The sequence below is a fragment of the Gorilla gorilla genome, chromosome 15, assembly GCF_029281585.2.
Source record: "Gorilla gorilla gorilla isolate KB3781 chromosome 15, NHGRI_mGorGor1-v2.1_pri, whole genome shotgun sequence".
NCBI classification, from domain to species: Eukaryota; Metazoa; Chordata; class Mammalia; order Primates; family Hominidae; genus Gorilla; species Gorilla gorilla.
In genome coordinates, this window is record NC_073239.2 from 119,157,451 (window position 1) to 119,185,289 (window position 27,839).

The following is a 27,839-nucleotide window of genomic DNA, read 5'->3' on the forward strand; positions in this document are numbered from 1 at the left end:
GTGGATGTCTTCGTCGTTCTGAGATGAATGGCATGTGGTGTTCTCTCAGGCCAGGATTCTCTTTCCCTGCCATCCGAGCTGCTCAGAAGCTGCCTTCCTCAGACAGCCTGTCCGTGGCCATCGTCCCAGGCCTGGCTGCTCACTCGCAGCACTCAGCTGAGCTGCCTTCAGCCCGCCTTGCTGCACAGCAGCCGCTCCCCCCCACTGGCCGCTTTTCTCCTCACTCCAGTCAGGACTCCCTTTTGTTTTGTATCGTGCTTTGTATTACACTTTTCAAGGCTCTTTCATGTATATATTCTCTTATTTCATCCTCCAGACAATCCCATGAGGTTGGTAGAACAGAGATTCTCATCTCCGTTTTAACTGAGGTGAGGCTGGGAGAGTGTCCGCATGGCATGCACCCTCATTCCTTTGCCCTGGGGCTCCCAGAGCTACTTGTTACCGCTCAGGTCCAGACTTCTACATGTGCAAGGTTTTGAGTTTGCTCAAAGACGCCTGTAATTTTGAGGTCCTCTTTTCTACTCATTATTTATATTTGTTATTGGAAAGTCAAACATTAGAATACTTGGTTCAATGTCACAGGCCTCTTTGGAAGAAAGAAATCTTCAGAACCTGAGGGGGCGGTCAGTAGAGAACTAGAGCCGGGAGCCCCAGAGGGCCACACAGCGTGAACTGGGTGTCTTGAGGGACAAGTTCTGCTTCAGGGTTAGTTGTCTCCACTGGAGATTTTCAGACAAGAGTGGGAGGGGGTGGGTTTCCCTTATTTCACCAATAAAAGCCCAGCATATTGGGATGCCACAGGACATTTCTCATGAAGAAAAGAATCCTTCTTGAAAGTGGGGAGGGCACATTGAAAAATCACTTTTCACCCAAGTGAGAAATCATTTGCTTTTGACTCTCTCTCCCCATCCCCTTAATGGTCAAACAGACCTGGGTTCCAAATCCAGCCCTGCCACTTACTTAGGGGTAGGTATGGTGACGTTGGTCAAGTTATTTAACTTCCCTAAACTTGTTTTCTCATCTGTAAAATGGGTAAAATATTGTCCACTTTGGAGCATTATTGTTAGGATTCAGGACAATGCATGTAAAGTCCTTTGATTATGGCCTCGATAAGTAATGTTCCCTGAAACCTAATCCAAAAGAGGGATTTTGACCCAGGAAGGGAGCCACCTGTATAGAGTGGGCTCCAGCAGTGGTTCTTAGACTTGAGCAGGCATCAGAATCACCTGGAAGGCTCTTTCCGACTTGCTGGCCCTACTTCCATAGTTTCTGATTCATTTAGTCTGGGGTGAGGTTTGAGATTTTTGCATTTGTAAGTTCCCACATGCTGCTGCTGCTGCTTCTGGTTTGGGGACTACACTTTGAGAACCACTGGGCTGCAGGTAACTGGCCAGTGGGCATGTAGGTGCTGTAGATACATTTGAAAGCTGAGCTTTTTATGTGGTTACTCTGTTAGACACTGCTTGAAATGCATTTTGAAAATACTGAATTTAATATCTCAAGGATATTTCCTGCTGAAGTCCAGGAGTCTTTATTACATATATTTGAAGGAGAATAAGTTGTGAAAGTAACAGTTGTAAACATATTATAGATAGTCTAATAATATCTAATTGGCTAAGGTATGTGAAAGTGGTTTTATAAAATGTTAGATGAATGTTAAGTCACAACTGAAAAAACATTTTAAATCACTTTGTTTTTAAGATGAAACATCATAATGGAGTATAAAGTAGCATAACTTAGATTTCTCATCTCAATGTGCTGTTTACTGTATGTATTTTTCTCTTTCTCCTCCAGGCTGCTGACTTGAGTAAACCAATAGATAAAAGGATATACAAAGGAACACAGCCTACTTGTCATGACTTCAACCACCTAACAGCCACAGCAGAAAGTGTCTCTCTCCTAGTGGGCTTTTCCGCAGGCCAAGTCCAGCTTATAGACCCAATCAAAAAAGAAACTAGCAAACTTTTTAATGAGGAAGTAAGTAGCACCCTGTCTTAGCTGTTAAGAATCCCTTTAAGAGTTGATACATTCTTACCGAGGGTAGTCGGCCTTATTTTGCACTTCAAGCTAAGCCCATTTTTTATTCGCCCAGCCCTCCTACCTAGTATGCCCAAGTTTAAATGTGGTGGATTAATTTGTTGGCCTTACCTGTTCTTCCTTGGGGTGACTGTTCTGTGCATTTTTATGGAGCATGCTCAGGTGTCTATAACAGGTGTTTTAAAACTCTTCTATAATGGAGATAGGGACAGTACTGTAACTCGGTATTTATAATTTAAGTAAGAAAATGTAGAATTCCAAAGTTGGTTCACATCACCAGAACATTTCATGCAGATCAAAGAACTTGATGACATTTCCTTAGGCTGCTTAAATTGTAGCCAAAGCTTTTGTATGTATGTTTGACAGTCATTTGGCTAAGGAGTACTTCACTTGCTCTTGAAAATAGTTACTGTAAACTCATCTTTGACATAGTTGGAAATCCTGGCACTTAAAGTTTGGTCACATGACATAGCTTTTGCCAGTGTTGTAGTATGTACTGGGGTTTCTAGTATCTTCAATTTCATTCTGGAAAGAGCCTGAGATATCTGAGCTGTCTGTTCAGGAACATGTCAGGACTGTTAAATGTGGCATATAGAAATTGCCAAGTAGATTATATTTTTTAAAGCTGTTGGAGCATCTTTCAGCCTCAAGTATTACTATTTCATATTTAATATTCTTCCTCGTCTGTTTCAGTATGACTTTTCTACCAAGTGGAAAAGATAAGGTAGGCTTGCTGAGTTAGAAGCCCTGGGTTCCAATCTCTACTTGGGACCTTGCCCCTGAGGCGCAAGGGTCAGGCTATGTAGGACCGCCTCCCTTTTGCATTGTTGCATGGTTTTAACATCATTAACTTGGAACAAAAACACATTATAGAGTATGGTTTTTAAGAAATAATTTTGTTTGGGGAAGAAAATTCAAATTGACAAATGGCAGTTAAAATTTGGATTCTTTTGCAGTCATGGTACTTGCTATTCATGCAAATCAGTATCCACCCAGGGTGCTCCTGTTTGACATTGCCAGTGGATTTGATAAGATCTTATGAACCATGCCATCTCTTCTGGTTTCCTCTGAGTTGACTGGAAACAAAACTTGCCATCTGGACTGACAGATTGTAGAGGAAAAGTATTTAATCCCATTTTCCATTAAAAAAAAGTTCAGCAGAAAATATTTTATTTACCTAGATTTTTTTTAGTATCATCTGCAGAAGTGATTTCTAAGTAGCTGGATGATTATTTTTTTGGTGCTGGGTTTGGGGAGCAGCGCATAAAATTGGCCTCCCCTGCACTGTTAGCAGAAATTGTGAATTTGGAATCATTGTGGGTTTTTATTGTTTAGGTAGGGGAGAGTGTGATTGAGGGGGCAGGGATTGGAGCCATGTAAGGGCTGTTAGTAAACAAGACCCGGAGGCAGCCCTGGCCGAGGATGGTACAGAATGCCGCTTAGAGAACAAGAAAGTTTTGTGTGTCATGGCAGGGGGAGGGCAGGGAGTTGGAGACCACACGTCCCCAGAATCTCAGGGCTCTGGGAGCACTCAGGCTGCATTGGCCAGAACTATCCCTGCCCTGGTGACTGGGAGTTGCAGGCTGGAAGGCAGCTCCTCATTCTTCATGATTTAAGCATGAGTTATCTCATACTCATTTTACATTTTATTTGAGAAATTGCTATTTAGAATGCTAGGACTGTGTGTGGTTTAATGCCAGCTTCGCATTTACAGCTTGAGGCTGAAATTGATTGCCCTTCATAGTAAGGAAATCCTCTGGCCATGTGGATACATTTTTATCAGATTTTGGTCAGAATGTCTAAGAGCAAGGGTCACCGGAGGTTTGTTCCTTAGAGAGTGCCAAGAATGGTGGTGAAGTAGTCATCGTGTCATGCTTTGCTGTGGTGTGACATTTACAGGTTTCAAGGCACTTTTACCTATGGCCTCTACAGGGAGGGTGGGGAGTTGTTCCCATTTTACAGATGAGGAAATAGTCAAAGAGCACATAAGTGAATTGTCCAGATCAGGTAGCAAGTTGATGATAGAGTTGGAACCAGAAATTAATTCCAGAAACTCATTGGTTACAGGCCCCACCATGCATGGTGAGCCAGATGAGCTCTTGCCCTTCCGGGAGCTCACAGTTTAGTAAGAATGGACAGAGAGTACTGGGCATGTGTCAGCATAGCGATATGAACAAAATACCAAGGGCTAGCTGCCGCAGGAATTCTTTAGTATGCATCACATAACATAAAGTTTTTTAAAATGTTAAGTTCACTGGGGGAGTTCCAAGAAATGCTTTCAGAAAGTGACGTTTGATGTGGGTCTTAAAGGGTACATAGTCATTAGAGGAGGGTAAGGAAGGCCTTCAAAGCTGGAGGAACAACTAGGCATGTGAAAGAACATCCAGTAACAGCTTGGCCACATCACAGTGTGGGACTTGGAGTGTCAGAGTTTGAAGCTGGAAAGATAAATTGGAACCAGCTTGTCTTATAAAAGCCCTTTCATGTCACGTGAAGCAATTTGGAACTGACACTGGAAGATGTGGGGGAACCTTTGGCCTTTTAATCAAGGGAGTGACAGGATCAAATGTGTTTTTTTAGAACTCTTGTCAGCACTTGTGGAAGGTGGATTGGAATGAAGAAAGACAGAATGAAGGTAGCAAGACCAGTGAGGAGGCTCTAGTAACTGTCCAGGTGAGAGCTGAGGGCTTGAACTAGAGTTGCGGCCATTGTTTCATTCATTCAGGACCTTGACTACCTACCACATGCCCAGCACTGGGTCTGCAGCAGTGGGCAAAACCTGCCCTCCTGTGACCCCTCTCAGGAGGGAAGAGAGGTGTAATAGCACTACCCCCGAAACACTGGTGACCACAGATGGTGACACTTTGTGATGTAAGAGGCAAGAGAGCAGGCCCAAGAAAGGGAGAGAATCACAGAGGTCTACTTTATTTATTTATTTATTTATTTATTTATTTATTTATGAGACAGAGTCTTACTCTGTCAGCCAGGCTGGAGTGCAGTGGTGCAATCTTGGCTCACTGCAACCTTCACCTCCCAGGTTCAAGCTATTCTTGTGCCTCACCCACCCAAGTAGCTGGGATTACAGGCCACCTGACTAATTTTTGTATTTTTAGTAGAGACGGGATTTCACCATGTTGGCCAGGCTGGTCTGGAACTCCTGGCTTCAAGTGATCCACCCACCTCAGCTTCCCAAAGTGCTGGAATTACAGGCGTGAGCCACCACGCCTGGCCAACACAGAGGTCTACTTTAAACTGGGAGGCAGAGGACATCTCTCGGAGGAAGTGGTATGTTTTAAGCTGTGCCTCGTGTGAGAAGAAGGCCAACCAGGTAAGGAACTGGAGATGGAGCTTTCCTGCAAAAGGAATAGCACATGAGGGCCCTTGAGCCCAAGGAAACTGAAAGAAGGACGGTTTACCTGGGGAAGGTGGCATGAAGTAAGGGCATGAGATTGGAGGGCCACATCACCTACGGCCTGATCCAGATTTGTTTCTTAGCCTGAAGTACAGGATTCCTTAGAAGGGAGCAGGTGCACAAGGCAGGCAGATTGGTGTTTTTGAAAGGTACCCTGGCTGCTTTTTGGAGACTGAATTGGAAAGGTGTATTAATAAATCAGGTTTCTGGGTATCTCTTGCTGTGTTGGGTGAGACTGGGAAAGGAGCAGTTGTCAGGGAATGGAGGGGAAGATCAGAGGTTCTGGTCTGTACTTGCTAAGTTTGAGAGACCTGTAGATAGTGGGATGTATGGATCTGGAGCACAAAACTAGGGGTCACAATTTGGCAGTTGTCGGCATAGAAATAATAATCACATCCTTGAGATTAGATGAAAGGTTCTTTGGAGAGATGATGGTGAGAACAAAGAAGGCCTGGGTATGAGGCCTGATTATACTCCAAGATTCTGGCCATCTCAGCTACTGCTTTCAGAGGGGCACTTAACACCCAGTTAATTACCACGACATTTACAACTTCACAGCCCAGAATGCTGAGGGCTCGGACACCAGCTCTGCCACTTTCTGCTTGCAGGATGATGTGGGTCTTACCTCTCCTCGGTTGGAAAATGGGTGGGAACAGCACCCACCTGAGAGGTTTGTGATGGGGCTCAGATGAGTGACTTCAGGCAGGGTGTTTGTGAAGGGCCTGAAGAGCGAACCTTGGTGAATGCTCAGCAACGTGGAGGTTGAGAGAAACTCAGGCTTCCTTTCCTGGGAGGGGTGGTGTTGGAAGGAAAGGGTTCCGTGGGAGGTGAGATACCAACCATTTTGAAATAGAAATAATTAATTTTTTAGGACAAACAGGTAGGAGCATGGCAACCCAGGCAGAGAGTCAACATGTGTGAGGCTGAGGGTTGGCTCGCTGGTCACAATTACAGCAATGTGGCCTTTCAGTGTTCCTCACCAGAACACCTCTCAGACCCACCTGTTACCACACGTGCACACACCTTCACACACCGAATCCCCAGCATCAGTTACTCTGGCCTTTGCCTCCTTTCTGGTGCCTGGTACATGAAAATATAATAAATGTTGGGATGGAAAGATGAGTGAAATGGAATTATAAATTTCAGAAATCCACCTGAGATAAACAGATGAAAAATTCCCATCTGGGAACAAGTATATTTCAGAAGATGATTTTCCCCCTGTCAATTAAAAATTGTGTGCATTTAAAATGCTTGTTGATAGAAAAATTGGAAAATAGAGAGGTACTAAGAAGGTAGGAAAGCATCACCTCTAAACCGTGACGCTCACTGTTGACTTTCACAGTCTGTGATTGTTTTCAATGAGGGGACACCATAGGGCTCACACCTTCCATTGGGGGTGAAGGCAAACTTCACCTCCAAGTCTGGCCCTGATCAGGTCAGCCCAGTGAGCATGGGCAGGCCCTGCCCTCTTCCCGCTCCCTGGGACTGTCCCCAGTCACACTGGAGGTCCTTGCTGGTGCATTTGTTCAAGACCTAAAGAAAGTCGAATGCCCAGTCCTTTCTAGCCCCTCTCAGGAAATCATCCCCAGCTCCCTGGAGTCTCTGCTTTCCCTAGTCTTCCAGAGTAGATTTTGGGTTTCTATTTGTAGCGTTCTGTACATATGATGCCCTTGAAAATGTCTAATGGGCCATTATTGAAAGTATCTTGGCGCACGGTTCATCTGACAAGCTCCCAGATCGTGGAGCGTGTCCTCATCATCAGAGCTGCCCACAGAGGAGAGTCACCTGGTCACATTCAGCTCACTGTGGTGAGGCACCCCACAGGGGCGAGGAGTTTACTTTTTAAATTTTTTTGTGGGGTGTGTGTGTGTGTGGTGTGTGTGTGTGTGTGTGTGTGTGTGTGTGTGTGTGTGTGTGTGTGTGTGTGTGTTTCACTCTGCCCTGTTCTGAAGTTTGCTTTTTATAACTAATGGTTATATATTTGGGGAGGAAGAGTTACAAAGGGACAGTTCCTATATGGTAATGAATGCAACCTTGTTGTCTGTGTAAAAATCCTGATTTTGGAGTATATTCACAGAATAGTAACTTTGAAGGATTTTCAAGTATGTGTTAATTGTTGGCTGAAATATAAAATGTTAAAGAACTTGGCATTTGGCTTCTTTCGTTACTGACACGATACCCTCTGCTGTTGCCCTTCTCCTCTCGCAGGCTGTGAGGCTGAGGCAGACACATTGGGTAGGTCCCACGTCTCCTTGTGGCATTTAGATCCAGTCTTACTGAAGGGCATGCTGAAGAGGAGATGGCCCTGACTCCTGGGGTATGGAGGGACACTGCTGCCAGCCCAGGCTGCGTGGCACATCCTGCCAGCTGCAGGTGCCTCCCAGGCATGGGGTAAAGCTTAGCAGTGTTCTGTCTATTCTGATACAAAGGAATGGTCTGCACATTTTGTTAGTTTTGTTTCTGTTGATTTTCTAATTGAAGGAAGGAAATGAGCCCGTAATGATCTACTCCTTAAAGCTTGAACACAGATAAAATGACATCCGATCCCCTCTTAATGTGGCTTTGAAATACCCTTTCCTAATACTTCCTGAGCCCTCTTCAGATGCCTTTACATCATCAGAGCCTTTAGTTGCCATTTTTGCTTGTGGTTGCATTATGGCTTTTCAAGCAGCTGCTGTGGTTTTTGAATTGTTTCAGTATTTTTGTTATAAATTAATATCTGCATTTTGAAATGCAGATCCACTCACCCCCAAACTAATTTTTGATTTTTGCTTATCATATTGACAGTAATGAAAAAAAAGAAAAAGGAAATGAAGTGCCTTAGAAAGCATCAGTGTGAGTTGCTTTCACAAAATGACACTTTGATGTGGTTATAGACGTATTTTTATTCTTGTTTCATTTTAACTAGTCTAGTGTATTTTGAAAATCTTGTCTGTTGATGGCATTTGGGATGGTAGTGTTTTCGTTGTTCGTGTGATTTTTCTTTGTATTCATATCTTAAGTGGCACGGTCTGTTTGGCCTGCAGAGCTGGAACTACGGGGAGGGCCGCGCTGAGTGTTGAGTGGAGACATGGAGCCAGCATCCCCACAGAGCACTGGCCCAGAGCAGGTGTCTTGACGTACATAGAAATGTGTCTGTATTTCGTTTTGCTTTTAAGGTTTATTTGCGTTTTGTGTTTTTTGTGTTTTTATGAACGTGTTTGTTAAGAATGGGCCTTGGAGCATTTTGGAGTTGGACACTGATGGAGAGCCCTGTGGCCAGGCCAGCTGCTCTGCCAGCACCTCTGTTACTTCCCCTGCCTTCCCTCCGCCTCCTCGCTGAGCACCTGCCCTGTCCATCTCTCAGTGTACCCCTGCCCTGGAGGGGCTGTGACTGGGACTGGGGCTCTCCTCCACTGCTTCCCACCAGACCCTTCCTGCCTCTGCCTGTCTCTGTTCCCCAGCGCCTCCCTTCTGGCCCAGGGAGCAGGTCTCTTCCCTGTCCCTCTCTCCTGGAGCTCACCTTCCTCCACCAGGCACCTGCCCTGCACCCTCCTCCCCTACGGTGTCCCTTTGCTGTCAGCACCTTCTCTGCCCCCACCCTGCTTCCCTGTGCTCTCTCCTAAGGACCACCCCTCCTTGTGCACTCCATCCCTCTAGGGCTCAGCTTCCTCAAGTCTCAGAGGCCTGTCCTCTGAGGCTCTGGCCCCCTGTGGCAGCTCCTTCCTCTTCTGCCTGCTCTCCTCATGGCACTTCTGGGTTGTTTGCTTGGATATTCCTTCTGCTTTCCTTGTTTTTGTCCTGTGCCCTGTATGGAGGTTTTTTTTTTTTGTTTGTTTGTTTGTTTTTTTTTTTTTTGAGACGGAGTCTTGCTCTGTCGCCCAGGCTGGAGTGCAGTGGTGCGATCTCGGCTCACTGCAAACCTCTGCCTCCCGGGTTCACACCATTCTCCTGCCTCACCACCTGAGTAGCTGGGACTACAGGCACCCGCCACCATGCCCGGCTAATTTTTTTGTATTTTTAGTAGAGACAGGGTTTCACCATATTGGCCAGGATGGTCTCGATCTCCTGACCTCGTGATCCGCCCGCCTTGGCCTCCCAAAGTACTGGGATTACAGGTGTGAGCCACCGCGCCGGGCCTGTACAGAGGTTTTTTTCAGAGTTTCACACGCTCTTCCTCCGCTGCACCTGCTTCCTTGGAGATACTTATTTATTTATTTCAGAGACAGGGTCTCACTGTGTCACCCAGGCTGGAGTACAGTGGTGTAATCATAACTCACTGCAGCCTTGACCTGGGCTCAAGTGATCCTCCTTGGAGATCTTAGGATGTTACTATTCGCAGCCAATTTCTGTGACATTCGTGGTTATATTTATTAGCTGCAGACCTTTCTAGCTGCATACTGGGCAAAACCCAGGGGTCTTTACACACCCCCGCTTTCCATCTTGCCCTCCACCCAGCCACATTCTGCCACGCTGCCCATGGTCAAGTTTAAGACCTATTTGTCCATGGCATGGACAGTTGTCATAGCCTCCTAACTGGTTCCTCATCACCCCCACCCCACCTTGCATTCTGCACCTACTGCTGGGGGATTTCATGTTATTCTGCCACTTCCCTTTCTAGAAACTGTCTGTGCCTCCACTGTCTGCAGCAGCATCCCCAGTAGAAATACAGTGCCAGCCATGTGTGCAAGTTTAAATTTTCTAATTACCACATTAAAATAGTAAAAACCAGGTGAAATTAATTTTAAGAAAATACTGTATTTTATATATATATATCTCCAAAATGTTATTTCAGCATATAACCAGTGTAAAAACTATAAATGAGATCATTGACATTCTTTTTTTCATACCACATTTTTAGAATCCTGTGTGTGTTTACACTGACAGCATATTCCACTTGAGACCAGTGCTGCGGGACTGGGGAGTGCAAGCGTCAGGGTCCCAGCCGAAGCCCTTTAGCTTGGGACTTCACAGCTACAGCCTGAGTCCCAGCTCACAACTCCAGACCAAATTCCCCTCCCAGCTCATGTGCTGCAACCAAGACAGATGCCACACAGGGCCTGGATCCCCACCCCCCGGCCTGCTGCGTTGGCTGGGCTTTTCCTTGGAGCATGGCCCCTGGTGCTTCTGCCACTCCTACCTCCCTGCCCACCCCCGAAACCCCATCTCTCAGAGGGACCGGGTATTTTTCAACATCCTCATCCAGATCAGGGCCCCATTGACATTGGAGAATTCAAGCCCAACAGGGAATTCCATTACTTATCATTGAGCACTGACTAAGATTTTTTTTTTTTTTAACTAGACTTTTTCTGAAACAAAAATATACCTTATAGTGCAGAAACTGGACTGCATAATTTTTATTCTTGTATTTATTTAATTAAATGTTCTAGGTATTTCTTTCTTAATTTGAAAGACAGGAGAAAAATGTGTTCTGTTCTCTTCCTGTTTTGTCAAACCCAATCCAAATAAGCCAGAGTCATGTAAGTTAAATGACTGTGCTTCCCACGCTGGCCTGGGGTCTGAGACAGGCTGGTGCCCTGTTCCTGAGAACGCTTGGGAGTGGCCCTGCAGGCTGGTCGTCGGAGCCAGGTGATGTGTGTCTGTGGAACGGGAGACAGCATGCTCGCTTTGGGGTCTGATGGGCCCGTCTGTTCCCCTGGCACTGGTTCTGCTGTGTCTCTCCGCCTCGGAGTCCTTGAAGTTGTTCTCTGTGGGGGTACACTTCCCCAAACATCCTCTTAGCCTGATATTTGCTGTCTTTCTGTCCTTCTGTCTTGCTCAGCTGTCCAGCACCAGCAGAGGAAGAGGCCTTTCTTGGCCGTCCTATTCAACATTGAAATCACTAGAGTCCCCTTCTCCCCAGCACGTTCTCTTCTCTCCCTGGTTTGTTTTTCTCCGCAGCACTTATCATCATCAGATCACATAAATTTCACTGTCTTCTCATCCCACTTGAACCTAAATTTCATGAGGGAAAGATGCCTGTTTTAATTTATGTTGTATCAGTGCCTGGCATATGGTACGCACTCAATACTGGATGGATGGATGGGACTTCAGGCAAGTTTCTTGACCTCTCTAAGCTTCTTTTCTCACTGATAACATGGCAACAATCCCTGCCTTCCTGTAGGGAGACAGGCATGACTGCATTTTCCATTTTCCATGCGAGGCAATTTGGTAACATCTGTAAAAATCATAAATGTATATATCTTTTGGCTCAGTTACTCCACTGGGAGTTTATCCTGTAGGTACATTACTCACACATGTGAAAAGTGCGTGTGTGCAAGGGCATTCATTGCTACATAGATGTCCATCAGTGGGGCACTTCCACAATAAACCACAGTTTATCCGAACAGTTGAATACTCTGCAGCTTTAGAAAAGAATGAGGGTGCTGTCTTTGTGCCCATACAGACTGATGTACAAATACACTCGGAGGCTGGGCATGGTGGCTCATGCCTTTAATCCCAGCACTTTGAGAGGCCAAGGCAGGAGGATTGCTTTGCTCCTGAAGCCAGGAGTTTGAGACCAGCCTGGACAACATAGCGACACCCTGTATTTACAAAAAATATAAATTTTTAATCAGCTGGGTGTGGCGACACTCACCTGAAGCACCAGCTATTCTCAGGAGGCTGAGGCGGGAGGATTGCTTCGGCCTGGGAGGTCAAGGCTGCAGTGAGCTGTGATTGCACCACTGCACTCCAACCCGAGTGATGGAGTGAGACCCTGTCTCAAAAAAAAAAAAAAAGATATGGAATGAGAAAGAAGAGGTGAGACAGTGCATAGTATGCTCCCTTTGGTATGAAAAAGAAGAGTGGATAAATGTGTATTCATATTTGCCTTGTACATGCACAAAGACACTCTGGAGAGAGAAATGAGAAGCTAGTACAGTGACTCAGGACAGAGGATCCGGAATGGAGTAGAAGAATGTAAGGCTTTCTACTGTATACTTTTATGTGAATTAATAATGTATTACCCATTCACACAAAAGGCGTATCTTGAAAAGTAATTTTGAGGCTTAGAGAGCATGGGTGTAAGCCTCTACCAGTGGCCAGCACCCACAGTAGACACTCTGATTGGAAGTGAGGGCCAGCACGCTGCTGTTGCTGCCCACAGACACTGCTGCCTGCCTGCCACTCACCCTGATATTGCTGAGACACAGGGCGCCCCCAGAGAAGCACGTGTTTTCCCTGCTGTCAAGCACATGATTGACAGAGAAAAACAATGGGTAAGGCAAGTGAGAAACCCTTACCACAATACAGGTGGATCCAAGGTCGGTTTTTTTTTTTTTTTTTTTGGTCTGCGGTTGCTTTAACTGGTGTGCTCAGTGCACCATTGCCAGTGCATCACAGTAACGTTTAATTAGGCCCCCACAGGGGGATTGAAGTAGACTGGCACAGGATGTTATCTGTAAGTTACATCCATGTGTCTACTTAGGGTAGTCTCAGTGCACTGTTTTTTTTTTTTGTTTGTTTGTTTCTTTTGAGACGGAGTCTGACTTTGTCGCCCAGGCTGGAATGCAATGACGTGATCTTGGCTCACTGCACGCAGCCACCGCCTCCTGGGTTCAAGTGATTCTCCTGCCTCAGCCTCCAGAGCAGCTGGGATTACAGGTTCGCACTACCATGCCCAGCTAATTTTTGTATTTTTAGTAGAGACAGGGTTTCACCATGTTGGCCAGGCTGGTCTCGAACTCCTGACCTAAAGTGATCCACCCTCCTCGGCCTCCCAAAGTGCTGGGATTACAGGCATGAGCCACCGCGCCTGGCCACAGTGCAGCTTCTTAATACGGGAGTGAAGGTTTTTAATGTGTTTTGTCATTGCAGTAACATTTATTTTTAATGGTGCTATAAATGCTGTTCATACCTCACTATTGCAAAGCAATACTGTTTTTACTTGATAATACTAGTTTTTGAGTTCTCATGCAGTTTTTTGTTGTGTTTTTTAAGGCCCAAAATAAAATTTACTCCTAACCGTGCTGCTAGAAGTTTTTATGTCCTGAAATTTCTCCACACGTGGTAAATAGAGTAACAATGAAGTGATCCTAGAAAAACTGGGATTTGATTTGGTTCTGGTGAAATGTAAGGTGCAGGAATTGGGAGCCACTGTACCAAAATCAGGACAGCAGTCTGGCTTCCCAGGCCTGAGTTAGCTGGTGTAGGCCTGCCTGACAAGGCCAGTGATGGAGCGAGCTGCAGACACCCTTAGGCCCTGGGCGATCAGATACAGTCGTGTTTGTGGGATCAAGAGTGCTGGGGTAGTCTGGGCCCAGTGGGCACAGCAAGGTCTGGCAGAGCTGTGATGGGGGAGTGGAGGCCTCTTAATCCACCGTTCACCATCCCATCATCCTTGCACCTCCCTCCACCATCAAAAAAAAGCCCTGCTCTGGCCATGTAAATTATCTCTGTAACCCCTTGCTGAGAAAATTGCACGAAGGTCTAATGGAAATCCTGCCAGAGCAGGGTTGGGTTTTAGGTTGTTGGCATTAGTGCAGGTCAGGTGCTGTTTATAGGTAGGTCACCAGGCAGGAGGGTAAAGAGGTGGGGGATGAAAATACTGGCTGTGTCCCCAAGGCTGGCTTGCCACGTGCCTATTAATTTAAGAGGACCAGCCATGCCGTTTTATGGCAGTAAGCAGTGACACCTGCTGCTGAGTAACTGCCCAGTGTATGGTCCCCAGCCCTGGGCCCGCATGCTGTGTGGCGTTCAAGCCTACGTTCTTCCTGCCTGGGGTCCTTTGTTAGCAACCTACTTTCTAGGGTCTAATGTTCATGCAGTGAGCTTGCATGGCTCATTAATTTCTTTTCCAGCCGTTCTTTTAAGAAAATCAAGTCGTCTTATTTCTGTAATTCTCTGTAAAGATGTAGCACACATGGCGGGCACATGGCCTCAAAGCCACCCCGGCAGAAGTCGGCATGTTTCTTGGCAGATTCTGCCCCTGTGTGCCCAGTACCCCTCTGAGACTTGAGTCAGGGACTCCCCACCTGTTAGGTGAAGCGGTGGTGTTCAACTTACCGGGGGCTGCTGGGCTCCTAAAGGGACACTGTTACTGGGGCGATGGTGCAGTGGAGAGCATTTGGCAGTAGGAGCTTCTAGGCAGAACTTGGGAGTCTTGGGACTTCTGGATGTGTTCTGGTGATGCGATTGTGCGCTCAGATGGTCTAGAAAGGGATCGCCCCTGTGGAAGCTGTTGCGCTGGCATCCCCATCGCAGGATTGATTGGCAAGCAGGGAGAGAGACTTGTGCCTTTGGTGGGGCGGGTATTTTTGCCCTTCGTTATTTGGGTTTTAAAGGCAAGACTACTGACATATGCCTGTTAAAGGAACATCTCGGTCAGGGGTCCAAAGTTAGCATATGGAGCAGAGTGATGGTAATGAGACACACACTCCCGAATGAATCGAAAACCAGCAGAGAGGGTTTCGAGGAGATGCTTATGGAGATGCACGTGGGGCCGTGCATGGGAGTGAGGCGGCCTCGGTGGGCCCAGGCTCTGTTTTGGAGTTGTGTGTGCTGCCAGCCGTGGACTGTGGATTTCACTCCCCACCTTCGAGCCGCCAGAGCAGAGGGGCAGATGGAGCCTGCCCATTACCTACAGTGACAGTAAAGGCAGAGGAACCCGTGAGGGTGAGGCAGAGCCCTCCTGGCTGTGAGGACTCAGAGACTTCACCTGCAGGTCCTCGTAGAGGGGATACCACATGGAGATGCAGTGACCCCCAGATTCAGACGCTCCTACTGTCAAGGAAGAAAGATCCCAGCAGGGCCGTTCCCTCCGCAGTGAACCCTGTGCCTGGCATCGTGTCGGCACTTAGTGGCCCCTCTGCAAATACCTGTTGGCTGCCTGACTCCCTCCGTGAAAGCCAGCAGCCTAACACCGATTTTAGAAAGTAATTCTAAATTACCCCAAAAGGGCCAAAATGCTCCTTGCTGGCTTGGCTGACTGCAGGATAAAATGTGGAGGGCCTGGATAGACTGGCCCCTTCCCACCGAGAAGCACACAGGTTTTCTTGCTGGAAAAGTAGACCTTTGAGACTTCTCCGTTGTGCTAACGTGTTTTCCTTTGTCTTCACAGAGACTAATAGACAAGTCACGAGTTACCTGTGTCAAATGGGTCCCCGGTTCCGAAAGCCTTTTCCTGGTGGCGCACTCGAGTGGGAGCATGTACTTATATAATGTGGAGCACACTTGCGGCACCACAGCCCCCCACTACCAGCTTCTGAAGCAGGGAGAGAGCTTTGCCGTGCACACTTGCAAGAGCAAATCCACGAGGAACCCTCTTCTTAAGTGGACGGTGGGCGAGGGGGCCCTCAACGAGTTTGCTTTCTCCCCAGATGGCAAGTTCTTAGCGTGCGTGAGCCAGGACGGGTTTCTGCGGGTGTTCAACTTTGACTCAGTGGAGCTGCACGGTACGATGAAAAGCTACTTTGGGGGCTTGCTGTGTGTGTGCTGGAGCCCGGATGGCAAGTACATCGTGACAGGTGGCGAGGACGACTTGGTGACAGTCTGGTCCTTTGTAGACTGCCGAGTCATAGCCAGAGGCCACGGGCACAAGTCCTGGGTCAGTGTTGTAGCGTTTGACCCTTATACCACTAGTGTAGAAGAAGGTGACCCTATGGAGTTTAGTGGCAGCGATGAGGACTTCCAAGACCTTCTTCATTTTGGCAGAGATCGAGCAAATAGTACACAGTCCAGGCTCTCCAAACGGAACTCTACAGACAGCCGCCCCGTAAGTGTCACGTATCGGTTTGGTTCCGTGGGCCAGGACACACAGCTCTGTTTATGGGACCTTACAGAAGATATCCTTTTCCCTCACCAACCCCTCTCAAGAGCAAGGACACACACAAATGTCATGAATGCCACGAGTCCTCCTGCTGGAAGCAATGGGAACAGTGTTACAACACCCGGGAACTCTGTGCCCCCTCCTCTGCCACGGTCCAACAGCCTTCCACATTCAGCAGTCTCAAATGCTGGCAGCAAAAGCAGTGTCATGGACGGGGCCATTGCTTCTGGGGTCAGCAAATTTGCAACACTTTCACTACATGACCGGAAGGAGAGGCACCACGAGAAAGATCACAAGCGAAATCATAGCATGGGACACATTTCTAGCAAGAGCAGTGACAAACTGAATCTAGTTACCAAAACCAAAACGGACCCTGCTAAAACTCTGGGAACGCCCCTGTGTCCTCGAATGGAAGATGTTCCCTTGTTAGAGCCGCTGATATGTAAAAAGATAGCACATGAGAGACTGACTGTACTAATATTTCTTGAAGACTGTATAGTCACTGCTTGTCAGGAGGGATTTATTTGCACATGGGGAAGGCCTGGTAAAGTGGTAAGTTTTAATCCTTAATGCTGCACCAGATCTAGAACTTGAATAGGTAGTGACTTTTTTTTTTTTTTGTGGGAGGGGTGGGGTGTACAATGAATGTGAATGACACTTCTTATTCTTAATGTAAATCTCAATGCATCAGAGCCATAATTTTGGATACTGCATGCCATGTAATTCTGAATCATTTGATAATTTACCTTAGAGCATTTAAAAAAATATAATCAAACTAATTGCCAGCCAAGTCAGTCATCCTCCTGGGAGTATATAGAGTCCCAAGGTTAGCGCTCCTGTATTAGACTATTTCAATTTTAGGAAAATCATGACCATGTGGGGAAACAATGACTTTAAAATGCTGAAATTAAAATTTATGCTTTAACTGGAATATTTTTTGCTTAACTACTCAATTAGAATATTGTACACCTGATCAATGTGTGTTCAGCACAGATGGCCATGAATTGTCATTTATAGTCCAATTTTTTATCTTAATCATAAAATGTTTAGGAATCTATGAAATTTAACTTTAGGAACAAAACGTTTAGCAGGGTTGATTGATATTATTTTTACATTGTTCTGGCAATCCACAGAAAGAGAAGAGCCTTAATTTTTAAAACCCATTTTAGTCATTTTATGACAATTAAAGTTGTTTAATAAACATCTTTTTTCAAAGAAGCAGTTTGTAGCACTTTGATTGAGGTTCTGTGTACTAAGATACCCACCTCACTCAGAGCCTGACAGTTCATGGGAACTGCGGGCCGAGGACGCCAACAGCATTGCAGAAGTGCCTCTTGCCACATAAGCGAAGACCTTTTCTTCAGATGCACTTTGCTTGTGTGTTTTCCCAACAAGGGAAAAGGAGTTTTTTGGTTTTTTGCCGGGTGGGGGGAGGTGCGGTGGGGGAGGGGGATTGGGTCAGAAAGGTACGTGACTCCTCCGCTTTGTTTCGTAAAGCCTGAGACTCCCCGAGTCTTCCGACTTCTCCCTGACATGGCCCTCGTTTGGGCTTCGTCCCCCCCAGAGGAAGCGGAAGTGCAGGTTTCCCCTCTCCTTGTTCTTAGATGGCAGCTGTGGTTCCGGGATTACTCCTGGGACTCTGACGGTGGCCATGTGCGTAGGCTTCGTCCTCAGTGGCTCCCACCCCAGCGCCTCAGCCCGGGACCTGGTGGCCTGTGGCTTCCTCAGCAGTGGGAGGCTCTGCTGCTCCCCCGGAGACCGCAGTCTTTCACCCTCACTCTCTACTGCTGCACCAGGAGCTGCTTTTCAAATTCTGGTTTTCACAGTGGGTGAGATGGCCCCTTGAACTATATATTCCATGTCAAGATGGTGGTTATCTTACTTGTTAACTCATTTTGGGCATTTAGGTTTTTCTGTTTTGTACACCTTTGTAATTAAATATAGAGACAACGATCACTTAGACCAGTTTGCATAGTGAATATGATTCAGCAAAGTGAAGACCTGGTGGCTTTTCTTTCTCTGCAGTGTAAAGACCCTGGTAGCTGAAGCAGCAGCTCCCTGTGCTCTTAACGCAGCCCTCCCAGGAAAGCCGGGCCAGGTTCCCAGGCCTGCTTCCCATCTGCAAACATGTCACGGTGGCGCCATCCACCCTGTGCCCATCGTGGGCCTTAACGCAGTGGTTTCTGTTGAGTGTGATGGCATGGCCGCGTGCTGCCACCTGGGAACCACAGCAGCCTTCAGGTGCATCTCTTCTGGCTGTGCCTTTCACATCCCTGAGCACTGCTCCTAGGAGTATTCGTGTCCTCTCTACCTGTGGAATACGGGCCTTTGTTCCTAAAGGTGAACTGATCTAAGGTAGCCATGACAGCCATCCTTGTGGACAGTTTCCGCTCTGGAGGCCAAATTGGGTCATGTGGAGAGATTAGTGATGAACGCTCCATGTGCAACTTTTGCACCTACATAGTTGTAAACATTCAGTTTCAAATGCTTCTGAGGCATTGAGTATGCAGTTTCAAAATTCAGGACTTAGTATTTGGCCTAAATAGAGAGTGGCCGATCCCAGGTAAGTAGCATTTATGGTGACATTTCTGGCGACCTTGCAGTTCTGAAGGTGTTGCCCTGGACAGGGAAGCCATGGGGATGTGTGCCCGAGTAACTAACGTGACCGACTGGGGACTCTCTGATTTCTCCCCCTTCTTTATAATTCTCAGTCGCAGTGGCTGGGATGAAAGAGGGATTGCAGGGGTACACTGATAGGTGACTTAGGAGTCATTTGCTGATAGGAACCAGGGGTGGGAGAGGCAAGAGGAGGAGGTTATGTTTCGTTTGAAAACAACTCCGAAGTGTGCTGTCTAGTATGGAGGCCTGTGTGTGTCTTTCTCCCCCCACCTCCAGTTTTAAACACTATGATATTGTCAGTTTTGGATTTGGGGCTTGATAACAATCTTTTTCTTCCAGTTTTTGCCAAGGAGTGTACTGTCCTTAATGTCTGTCCTGGTACCTTGTCTGGGGCCCCTTCATTGTGTCTACGTGCCCTCCCCAAGGCCCCTCTTGCTGGGTTCAGGGCCCAGTGGAGAGCACTGTGCCAGCCTGGGGAGGGGCTGCCTTTGACTGCATGTCCTGACCCCTGGCTCAGCCCAGGCTGGCCCAGGCCCTGCAGGGCGACACCACTCTGTGTCCACTCTGCCCCTCTGACTGCTGCCCCTTTCTTTGACAGCCGGCAGAGCACTTCTGCAGGCAGGAGGACAGGATGCAAGGTGTTCTCCAAGACCAGAACTAAAGGTGCCCAACAGCTTGAGAAGAGGGCACTGGAGAGAGGGGCAGGGAAGCGCCCTTCTCCTCGGCTGTGCTTCTGAGTAATGGCTCCCGCAGACCTGGGGAGGGCCCGGGGAGGGGTGGCCGCGGTGGTTCCTGATATCAGGCGTGTAAGGTGCAATGCGTGCTGCTAACCCTAGGAGAAATTTGGGGAAAATATTTGTAGTTTTCTCACCAAACTTTGAGCTTCCTCATTGAAATTTTTCAGTCTTTCAGCCTAAATGTTATTATGAGCAAGAATATCTTTTCTAACCTAATCTGTGGAATAAAACACAGCATTTGGCAAGAAGAGGCTGTTAAATACTCAGTCAGCATCACTGTTCCAGCGTGTACCAAACCACAGAGATGAAAGGCTCAGACGAAAGTCAGGTGCACGCTGCGTGGCTGGAGAATCCCACTCCCACCCGGCAAGGGGGCGAGCTGGTCCCTGGGTGGTGTCAGACGCCTTCTGAAGGTGCCAGGCCAGGGCCAGGGGAGCTTCAACTCGCCCTCCTTGGGTTGGCCTTTTTCACCAGAATTCAAGAAGCCAGATTTGTGCTGTGACTGCGATGGGGCAGGCTTCTAAACACTACTGGTGGCCCTGGAGCCTTTCTCTGAGGCTTTTTTCTTACTCAGAAGGGGAATTAAAAATTCCCCCAGAGGCCTGGAGAAGGGAACCTTTGGAAAAGCTTGCCTTCTTTTAAAAGCAAATGCATGTGCAGGAGTAGACACTTTACAAATAACCAGTAACCTTGGGGTCGAAATTTGCTTAAATCATGGTAAAGGATCTCATTTCTCTTTTGTGCTGATTGAACCTTCTAGCAGTTTGGAAGTGTTTTCCTGTGAACCCTTAGCTGGGGACTGAGGGTAAATGCCTTAAAAATGGAGGCATGGAAAATCAGAAAGGAGCTATCACAATCATTCTTGTCTCAAAGGCGTTCAGGAATTCTGAGGAAGAAATGCAGTGACAGGACAGGATTTTATGGGTAAGGACACCGTCCGGGCGGGGACCAGGGCTCTCCACTGGCTGACTTCACCCCCAGGGCCCAGCTGGCACGTGGCCAGGCAGCCATTTCTCCCCAGTTCCTCCACTTCCTGGGGTTCATTTTAAATATTAAATAAATTGTAAAGTATGAAATGAGTGCTGAAGTTGCCTGCGTACAAGGTCCTCATCACCTCTCGCCTGGGAGGGAGACGTTTTCTTTCTTTGTTGAGCGAGCTCAAAGTGTGAGGCGGAGAAAACCTACGGGTTGGGGGCAGCTGGAGAAGGGACCCACAGAAACCCAAGCGCCACATCATGCGTGTCTGACTGCCCACGGAAGAACTAGAAGCAGTTCACCAGTGGATTTTCTGGGGAACAATTCATGGAACACAGCGTCTGGCGTCCAGCTTTGTGGGTGAGGGCATGGCGGGGGGATCGGGCGGCCCTGCCCTGCCTCCAGTGCCGGTGGATGGGGGAGGGACTGGCCTCTGACTGCGGGGTTGCACCATGGCGGTGGTCGGTGTGCCCTTGGCTGAGGTTTCGTTCCTTAGCAGTGAGAACCTCCACATGCGTGGGTAGGGGTCGGGTGACCTGGAGACGCCTCCTCCGGTCTGGTCTGGGTGACAAAGGTGAAGGTTTATAGTCTACCACCCTGGCAGCAGCCTGCAGGGCCCCCCCTTGTCTGGAGCACACCCTTCGCCACGGGCTGATTGGGACTGTCGTGTGTTGCTTTAAGTTAACAAGGTGCACATCACAGTGACCCCAAGTGATGTCCCAAAGGGAGGAGACATTAGTCTGGCCGAAGTGAAGTCTGTGGCTTTATATGTAAAAGCACTCGTATGCAACTGTTACCTTTGAAACTCATTTCCTAGTTACGAACTATAAGAACGTGCCCCTCCAGTAGAGGGAGACTGTCTTACTGATGTTGATTTCTTTATTCATTTCTGCATCTGTTACACGAACTTTGTGTCATAAATTGCTATCCTTTCATTTGAAAGTGTAAAAAATTTCCTGCATTTTTATCATTTCTGTATACTTGAGTCTATTTAAAGATTGTTATGTTAGGCGACACTGTATAAAATTATATGGATATTTTGAGTGAAAATCAAAAGTAAAATTCACATGTATTTCCTTTTTTATATTTTCATCCAATTTCTTGACAACTTGAATAAATTTCATAAAGAGCCTTCCTAACATGAAATATTGGTAAATTAAATTCTTTACTGTTGCAATAATTAATGAAACTTTAATATCAGTATTGTTTTATAATTTTAAGGAAATCATGTTTGTTTCACTGCTTTTTTTTTTTTAGTTGTTGCCTTGTCACTGTCACAGCTAACAAGACTTACTACATACTTGATATTCTGAAGTACTGTGGGGCTGTCCTCTGTATACTGACATTAAATAAACGTGTGTGAGTGAACTGTAAATGTAGATAATTTTCAGTAGTCATTTTCACATCTAAGCTTTAAAAATCTCAGTGAACCAAAACCAGAAAAGTTTTTAAATGCTGTAAAATTAAGGACCTTGTTAATGTTTATAGAACAGCCAGCCACCGGAATTGCTCCCTCTTACTTAAGCTGACTGTGTTTCTCATAGTTGGCAGCGTACTCGATGAAATGCTCTGCGTCTCAGATACTGTTTTATGTGGTCCTCCTCTGTGCCAACTCCAGTCCGGGAGAAGGACTGTTGATTGGCGTTTCGGCTGAGCTGTGTAGAGGCTTCTGTTTAATGAGAATGCGGACATTCTGAAGTCGTCCTGGGCCACGAGCTGGCTTTTGTTACATGGACACACTATCCCGGATGCTGGACATCCGACATTCTGTCCAGCCACCCAGCCAGCAGCTGGGAGAGTGGAGAAGGTAGCGGCTGGTAGGCTGCTTTCTTTTTTTTATTTTGCTGTAAGTTCTGGGATATATGTGCTGAACGTGCAGGTTTGTTGCATAGGGATGCATGTGCCACGGTGGTTTGTTGCGCCCATCAACCCGTCATCTAGGTTTTAAGCCCCGCATGCATTAGGCATTCTTCCTTATGCTCTCCCTCCCCTTGCCCCCAGGTAGGCTGCTTTCAGTAGGAGCTCTTTTCCTGGCTAGAGTTCATTGTCTGCCTACTCCTCATCTTGAATAGTGTTTGCTTAAGGCTTTGTGCTGGCGTGAGGTTGTCCTGCTGTAGACACCAGGCCCATCGTCGGTGCAGAGCGCTTCCTACACAGGGCAGTGGGGGACGTTCCATTTGGGATGAGAAGAACTCATGATTTACATTGTCTTACTATGAAATACCATCCCTCACTCTTGACAGGCGACGTAGCTGATCTGAGCAGCGCCCTGGCACCCGCAGGCCTGGCCCCCCTGCCTGAGGTGTGATGAGTGAGGGCGAGCTGGCCTCAGACACAGCCCTTCCTCAGGCCCTTGTGCTCCCATTTAATTGTCACTTCCCTGCTGTGTCATGAGACATCCAGGTCCCACTCAGCCGCCTCTCCATGTTGGCAGCCGGCTGAGCCCTGTGCTCCACCTCCAGCACGTTCATCGGGTGGGGAACTCCCAGAAGCTTCCCACGGTGCTGTCTCTGGAGTGCGGGTTCAGCAGAGCCCCCAGTGCTGAACTATCTGCACTTTTTGTCTTGAGTCTGGGCTGTCAAAGCGGAGGGAACATTCAGACCTACAGCTCTCAAAAGCGGCCTCCTGGGGCCTACGACTGCCACAAGAGTGCACAGGGCTCTGTTCTTAGCACTGAACAGGGCGTTTTGGTTTGTGTTTTTTGAGACAGGGTCTCGCTCTGTTGCCCGAACATGGCTCACTGAAGCCTTGACCTCCTGGGCTCAGTGATCCTCCCATCTCGGCCTCTTGAGTAACTGGGACCATAGGCACATACCACCAAACTCAGCTAATTTTTGTGTATTTTTATTTCTGTAGGTACAGGGTCTTGCCATGTTGCCCAGGCTAGCACCGAGTAGATTTTAAGCCCTAAAGACTATTAAGTTGACAGCAAGTTTTGTTTTTTTAAGAAAACCATGACATTTTGGTCTTTTAAAAATAGCTAGTTTGTACCTTCAAAAAAATAAAAATAGCTAGTTCTCAGCTGGGCGTGGTGGCTCACGCCTGTAATCCCAGCACTTTGGGAGGCCGAGGCGGGTGGGTCACCTGAGCCCAGGAGTTTGAGACCAGCCCAGCCATCATGGCAAAACCCCATCTGTACTAAAAATACAAAAATTAGCCGGGCGTGGTGGCGGGCGTCTGTAGTCCCAGCTACTCGGAAGGCTGAGGCACCATGAAAATCACTTGAACCCAGGAGGTGGAGGTTGCAATGAGTCGAGATGGCGCCACTGCACTCCAGCCTGGGCGACAGAGCGAGACTCTGTCTTAAAGAAAAAAAATAGCCATTTCTCCATGTGTGGCTGCCTGTCAGAATTAATGGATTCTGAACCCAGGGGTCTCTGGAGACAAATGGACCATCTAGAGGCTCTCAGCTCCCCACCACCCCTTCCAGGGTCAGTGGCCTCCAAAACCACCCTCCCCTTTTAGGTGGGGGGCAGCATAAGCAAAATCCTCTTTGAAGTTACTCAAGCTAGAAAGGCTTTATGGAGACTAAGTGGGGTCCCTTCTTCCTGCCCCACACAGTAGAGAGGATTGCAGGGCCAAGTGGGTCCCAGGAGCGGGAGGGCCTCCAGTGACAGCCCGGGCCGGTGCTGGTCTCCATCAGTGAACGGGATCACGATGAAGGCCCACTGACTTGCACACGTTCTCTCTGATGCTTTTCTTCCCACCTTCAGATCGCAGCGAAGCCTTTAGATGGTCGTGCCCTTCATCTGCATGGTCTTTCCCCAGAAGTCTGAAGAGCACAATCCTTTTCTCTGGGTGGCTTTTCTCATTAGATGCCAGGTTGAGTGGCATCTGGGCAAGTGTGGCCCCTCACTGTCACCTGTCAGTGGACAGGTTAAAGCTGGCAGAGGTACGTGGTCCACTGCCCAGCTACAACTGAGGTCCCAGGCCAGACTGCACGGAAGTCAGGGGCAGAGATGGGTCCCGACGTCCCTGGGCTGGGCCCAGGGTTCCCGGCTCTGTGGCTCACGTGCCGCTTGTGTGATGTAGAGACTGGCTTCGCGTGCGGTGAATAAACCATGGCTGCTTTCTCCAGGTTTGCTTTGGTTCCTTTCTGTTGTGGTCTGTGTAGTGAGAATGGTGGGAGTCTTGCACGTGAGCAGTTAAGGAGTGTGTTCAGAGCTGGAAGTCTTGGTTCTGAGAGCAGGCTAGCCTGGTCATAGTTCTCATCGTTTCCGCACCATCTCTAAAAAGGTGTCGCTTTGCAAATAACATTTAACTCGTGTTCTCCCCAGGGTGAGATTCTGCCAGGAGCACCTGCCACAGAGGCCAGCATTGGAGCCTCAGGGGCTACGTGCAGGGCCAAGGCTGGCCTTCTTCCTCTGGGGGACGCCAGTGGAGGTGACCTCCACAGCACCCCGGCCAGCTGGCACCAAGCTCCCGGATGTTGTGGCTGTGTAGGACCAGATTCTGTCTTGTGGCACTTTGTCCACGATCTCAGGAGAGAAGCGCTAGTCTGCCCGCCCGCCTGCCTGCCTGCCATGAAACGGGTCCCAGGGCCTGTGTGCGTGTTACTTTTGTTTGGGTTGGAAAGGGTGACCTTGGGGTTTGAATGACCAGAGAGGGTTTTGAACAGTCCCAGGTGGATGAGGGATGAGCTGGCGCCCAGCCCACACTCTCATCCACATCCCACAGCTGTCTCCTTGAGGTTCTGTCTTCTCTGACATTCACAGGCCAGGGGTCTTGGGGGTCGGAAGGGGAAGCCCTCCCAGAACCCAGAGCCAGGAGACCGTCCCGGGCCTGACAGAGCTTCAGGACATGTCCTTTCTCTGACGTGGCCTGTGGCCCTCACAGTCCTATCTTGCTGTCAGAATCTCCAGTCTGAGCAGCACCTGCAGGGGCAGGAACATAGCCTTGCTGCTTTATTGTAAATTGTTTTGAACCAAAATATTTTTCATATATATTCTGGTGCAACAAGGTGTAATTCTCTTAACTTAGTATTATAAATTAGAATCAAATCCAAACCAAGAGCTGGAGTATTGTTTTATCACTTAATTTTGAACTGAAGTCTCTAGCGGGAATAAAACAGTGACTCTGCGGGGAGCCAAGCAGCTGACTAATATTAGAGCCAAGGCTTGCCCCGTTCCTCTCACGGCGTGGGGGCTGATGGGACGCCGTGCAGATTCTGCCTGGGGAACTCCTTTGCCTGATGGCAACTGGTAAAGCCTGGAATTGCCAGCTGTCCTGCTTCTGGTGCACAGCCCAGCAGCTCCCGCACGCTGCTGAGCACAGGTGAAGCATGGGCGGGCTCCCCTTGCCAGGTCCTCCGTCGGCTGGGCCGGGCCTTGCCCCTTTTCTCCCATGAAGAGGAAGCAGAAGGACAGGGTAAAACCCCACTCCCTCCCTGAAGAGCAGGCGGATTGGGGCAGCAGGGTCCCTGTCACTGGGAGTTTGACACGGATGGCCATTTGGGCAGTGGATCCCCCACGCTTAGACACGCGCCTCCCGCTGTGCTCTCGAGGGAAGCTGCAGCCGGGATCCTTCCATGGGGGCCTAGGTGTCTGTTTCTCGTCTTCCTCTTCTACCACCTGATAATCTTTAGACTAAATCACAGGCGGATAGAAACAAGGTGACTTTTTTCATTTGATTCTCTTTTGAGTGGCGTTTTTCCTCCTGTTGCCTCCAGTGTTCATCATGGCAAAGTGAGTCCATCTCCAGCAAGTGACGGGTGCCAAGATGAAGGGTCCAGTGACTTGCACAAGTCCTCAGCTGCATGCAGGGCGCCGAGGCCCCTTCCCTGCCACCCGGAGTGCTGTGTCGCACCCCCTGCTTCTGGGCATGCCTGGCACTGATGCCAACGCAGGGCCGCAGCAGGCCCAGCACACTCCAGGGCTTGTGCCTGCAGGACTGTCTCCTGGGGCTTGCCGGATTCACTGCTGGAGAACTGGAGGCCGGGCCCATTGGGCCTTCGCTTCGCCTTCCGGTTAACTCCTCTTAGAGACCACCGTTTTCCCCTTTGCTCTGACGGGCGGGCTCCAGGGAGTCCCTGGTCAAGCACCCTGGGGTCCTCTTGGGTTTTTCACCGGTGGCCAACCTGCTTCCTGAGTGCTGCAGCGTGGGGACCCTGAGTTTTGATCATGGGCACATTCTCTGCATGGTGATGCATTCTAAAAGAACTGTTAACCAGGGCTGACATCAAAAGGGCTAAGCCTGCTAACGGGAACCCCCAGTTCCCTGTTACGCCAGTATGGACTACAGAAGGCGAGAGGAGGACAGGTTTGAGGGTGGTTGATTCAAGATCTCTCTGGAAGCTGGGCCCAGTGGAGTGGGACAGTGGAGGGCATGAAGGTGGTTCTAGTTGGCTCCCAGCTGCCACCACAATTGGCATCAAGGCGTTAGCCAGCAGAAACTGGAGAATGAGTGTGCATTTGTTTTGTGCTAATGGGAGAATAAGAAGCCTGCAGCCCTCGCGTTGGGTCGCTTTCTAGGGGCGCGGCTTTGTAGGGACCAGCTGGCGGAAGCAGCGTGTCCCTCAACATCAGGCTCTGGCAGTCTGGTGGCTGCGCCACCTCTGCGTCTCAGCAGCCGCCCTCCCCTGGGAGTGATGGAAAGCAGCCGAGTCCTCAGGGGCCTCACACTCAGTGAGAGGAAGTCTAAGGAAGGGGGCTGTCCCTCATGGCCGTCACAAGCCACCTGCAGCCACTAAGTATGTAAACTGGGGCCAGTCCAACCTGAAAAGTGCCACAACGTGTCAACCACACAGCACACCTCAAAGGCTTCTTACCAAAAAAGTCATTAGTAATTTTTATATTGCTGAATATTATATGAAACATCTTCAGTTAAAATATTAAAATGGGCCGGGTGCGGCGGCTCACACCTGTAATCCCAGCACTTTGGGAGGCCGAGGCGGGTGGATCAGGAGGTCTTCAAGACCATCCTGACTAACGGTGAAACCCCATCTCTACTAAAAATACAAAAAGTTAGCTGGGCGTGGTGGCAGGCGCCTGTAGTCCCAGGTACTTGGGAGGCTGAGGCAGGAGAATCGCTTGAACCCAGGAGGTGGAGCTTGCAGTGAGCCAAGATTGTGCCACTGCACTCCAGCCTGGACAACAAAGTGAGACTCCGTCTCAAAAAAAAAAAAAAATTAAAATTAATGTCACTTGTTTTTATTATCTATCTTTTCATTTTTTGAGACAGGGTCTTGCTCTGTCCCCCAGGCTGGAGTGCAGTGGATCGCGGCTCATTGCACCCTGCATCTCCTGGGCTCAAGCCATCCTCCTGCCACACAGCCTCCTGAGTAGCTGGGATGACAGGCGTGCGCCACCTCACC

General features: G+C 48.4%; 1 protein-coding gene across 18 annotated transcripts in view; it reads left to right on the top strand.

Moving 5' to 3' along the window:
- Window positions 1–27,839, top strand: part of WDR20 (WD repeat domain 20) — an 83,729-nt gene that overhangs the window by 53,588 nt on the left and 2,302 nt on the right. For 3 of the 18 annotated variants that reach the window (XM_063698186.1, XM_019009892.4, XM_055361587.2), the window contains exons 2-4: window positions 1,795–1,977; window positions 15,489–16,748; window positions 19,414–21,911. In XM_063698186.1, coding sequence (XP_063554256.1) covers window positions 15,576–16,748; window positions 19,414–19,476 — 1,236 coding nt within the window. In that variant the 5' untranslated portion in view covers window positions 1,795–1,977; window positions 15,489–15,575 and the 3' untranslated portion in view covers window positions 19,477–21,911. Of the gene's footprint in view, window positions 1–316; window positions 369–1,794; window positions 1,978–4,617; window positions 4,711–5,024; window positions 5,366–15,488; window positions 17,415–19,413; window positions 21,912–27,839 lie in introns of those variants that run through there. The other 15 variants (XM_019009890.4, XM_055361586.2, XM_004055711.3 and 12 more) reach the window with 12 other exon arrangements.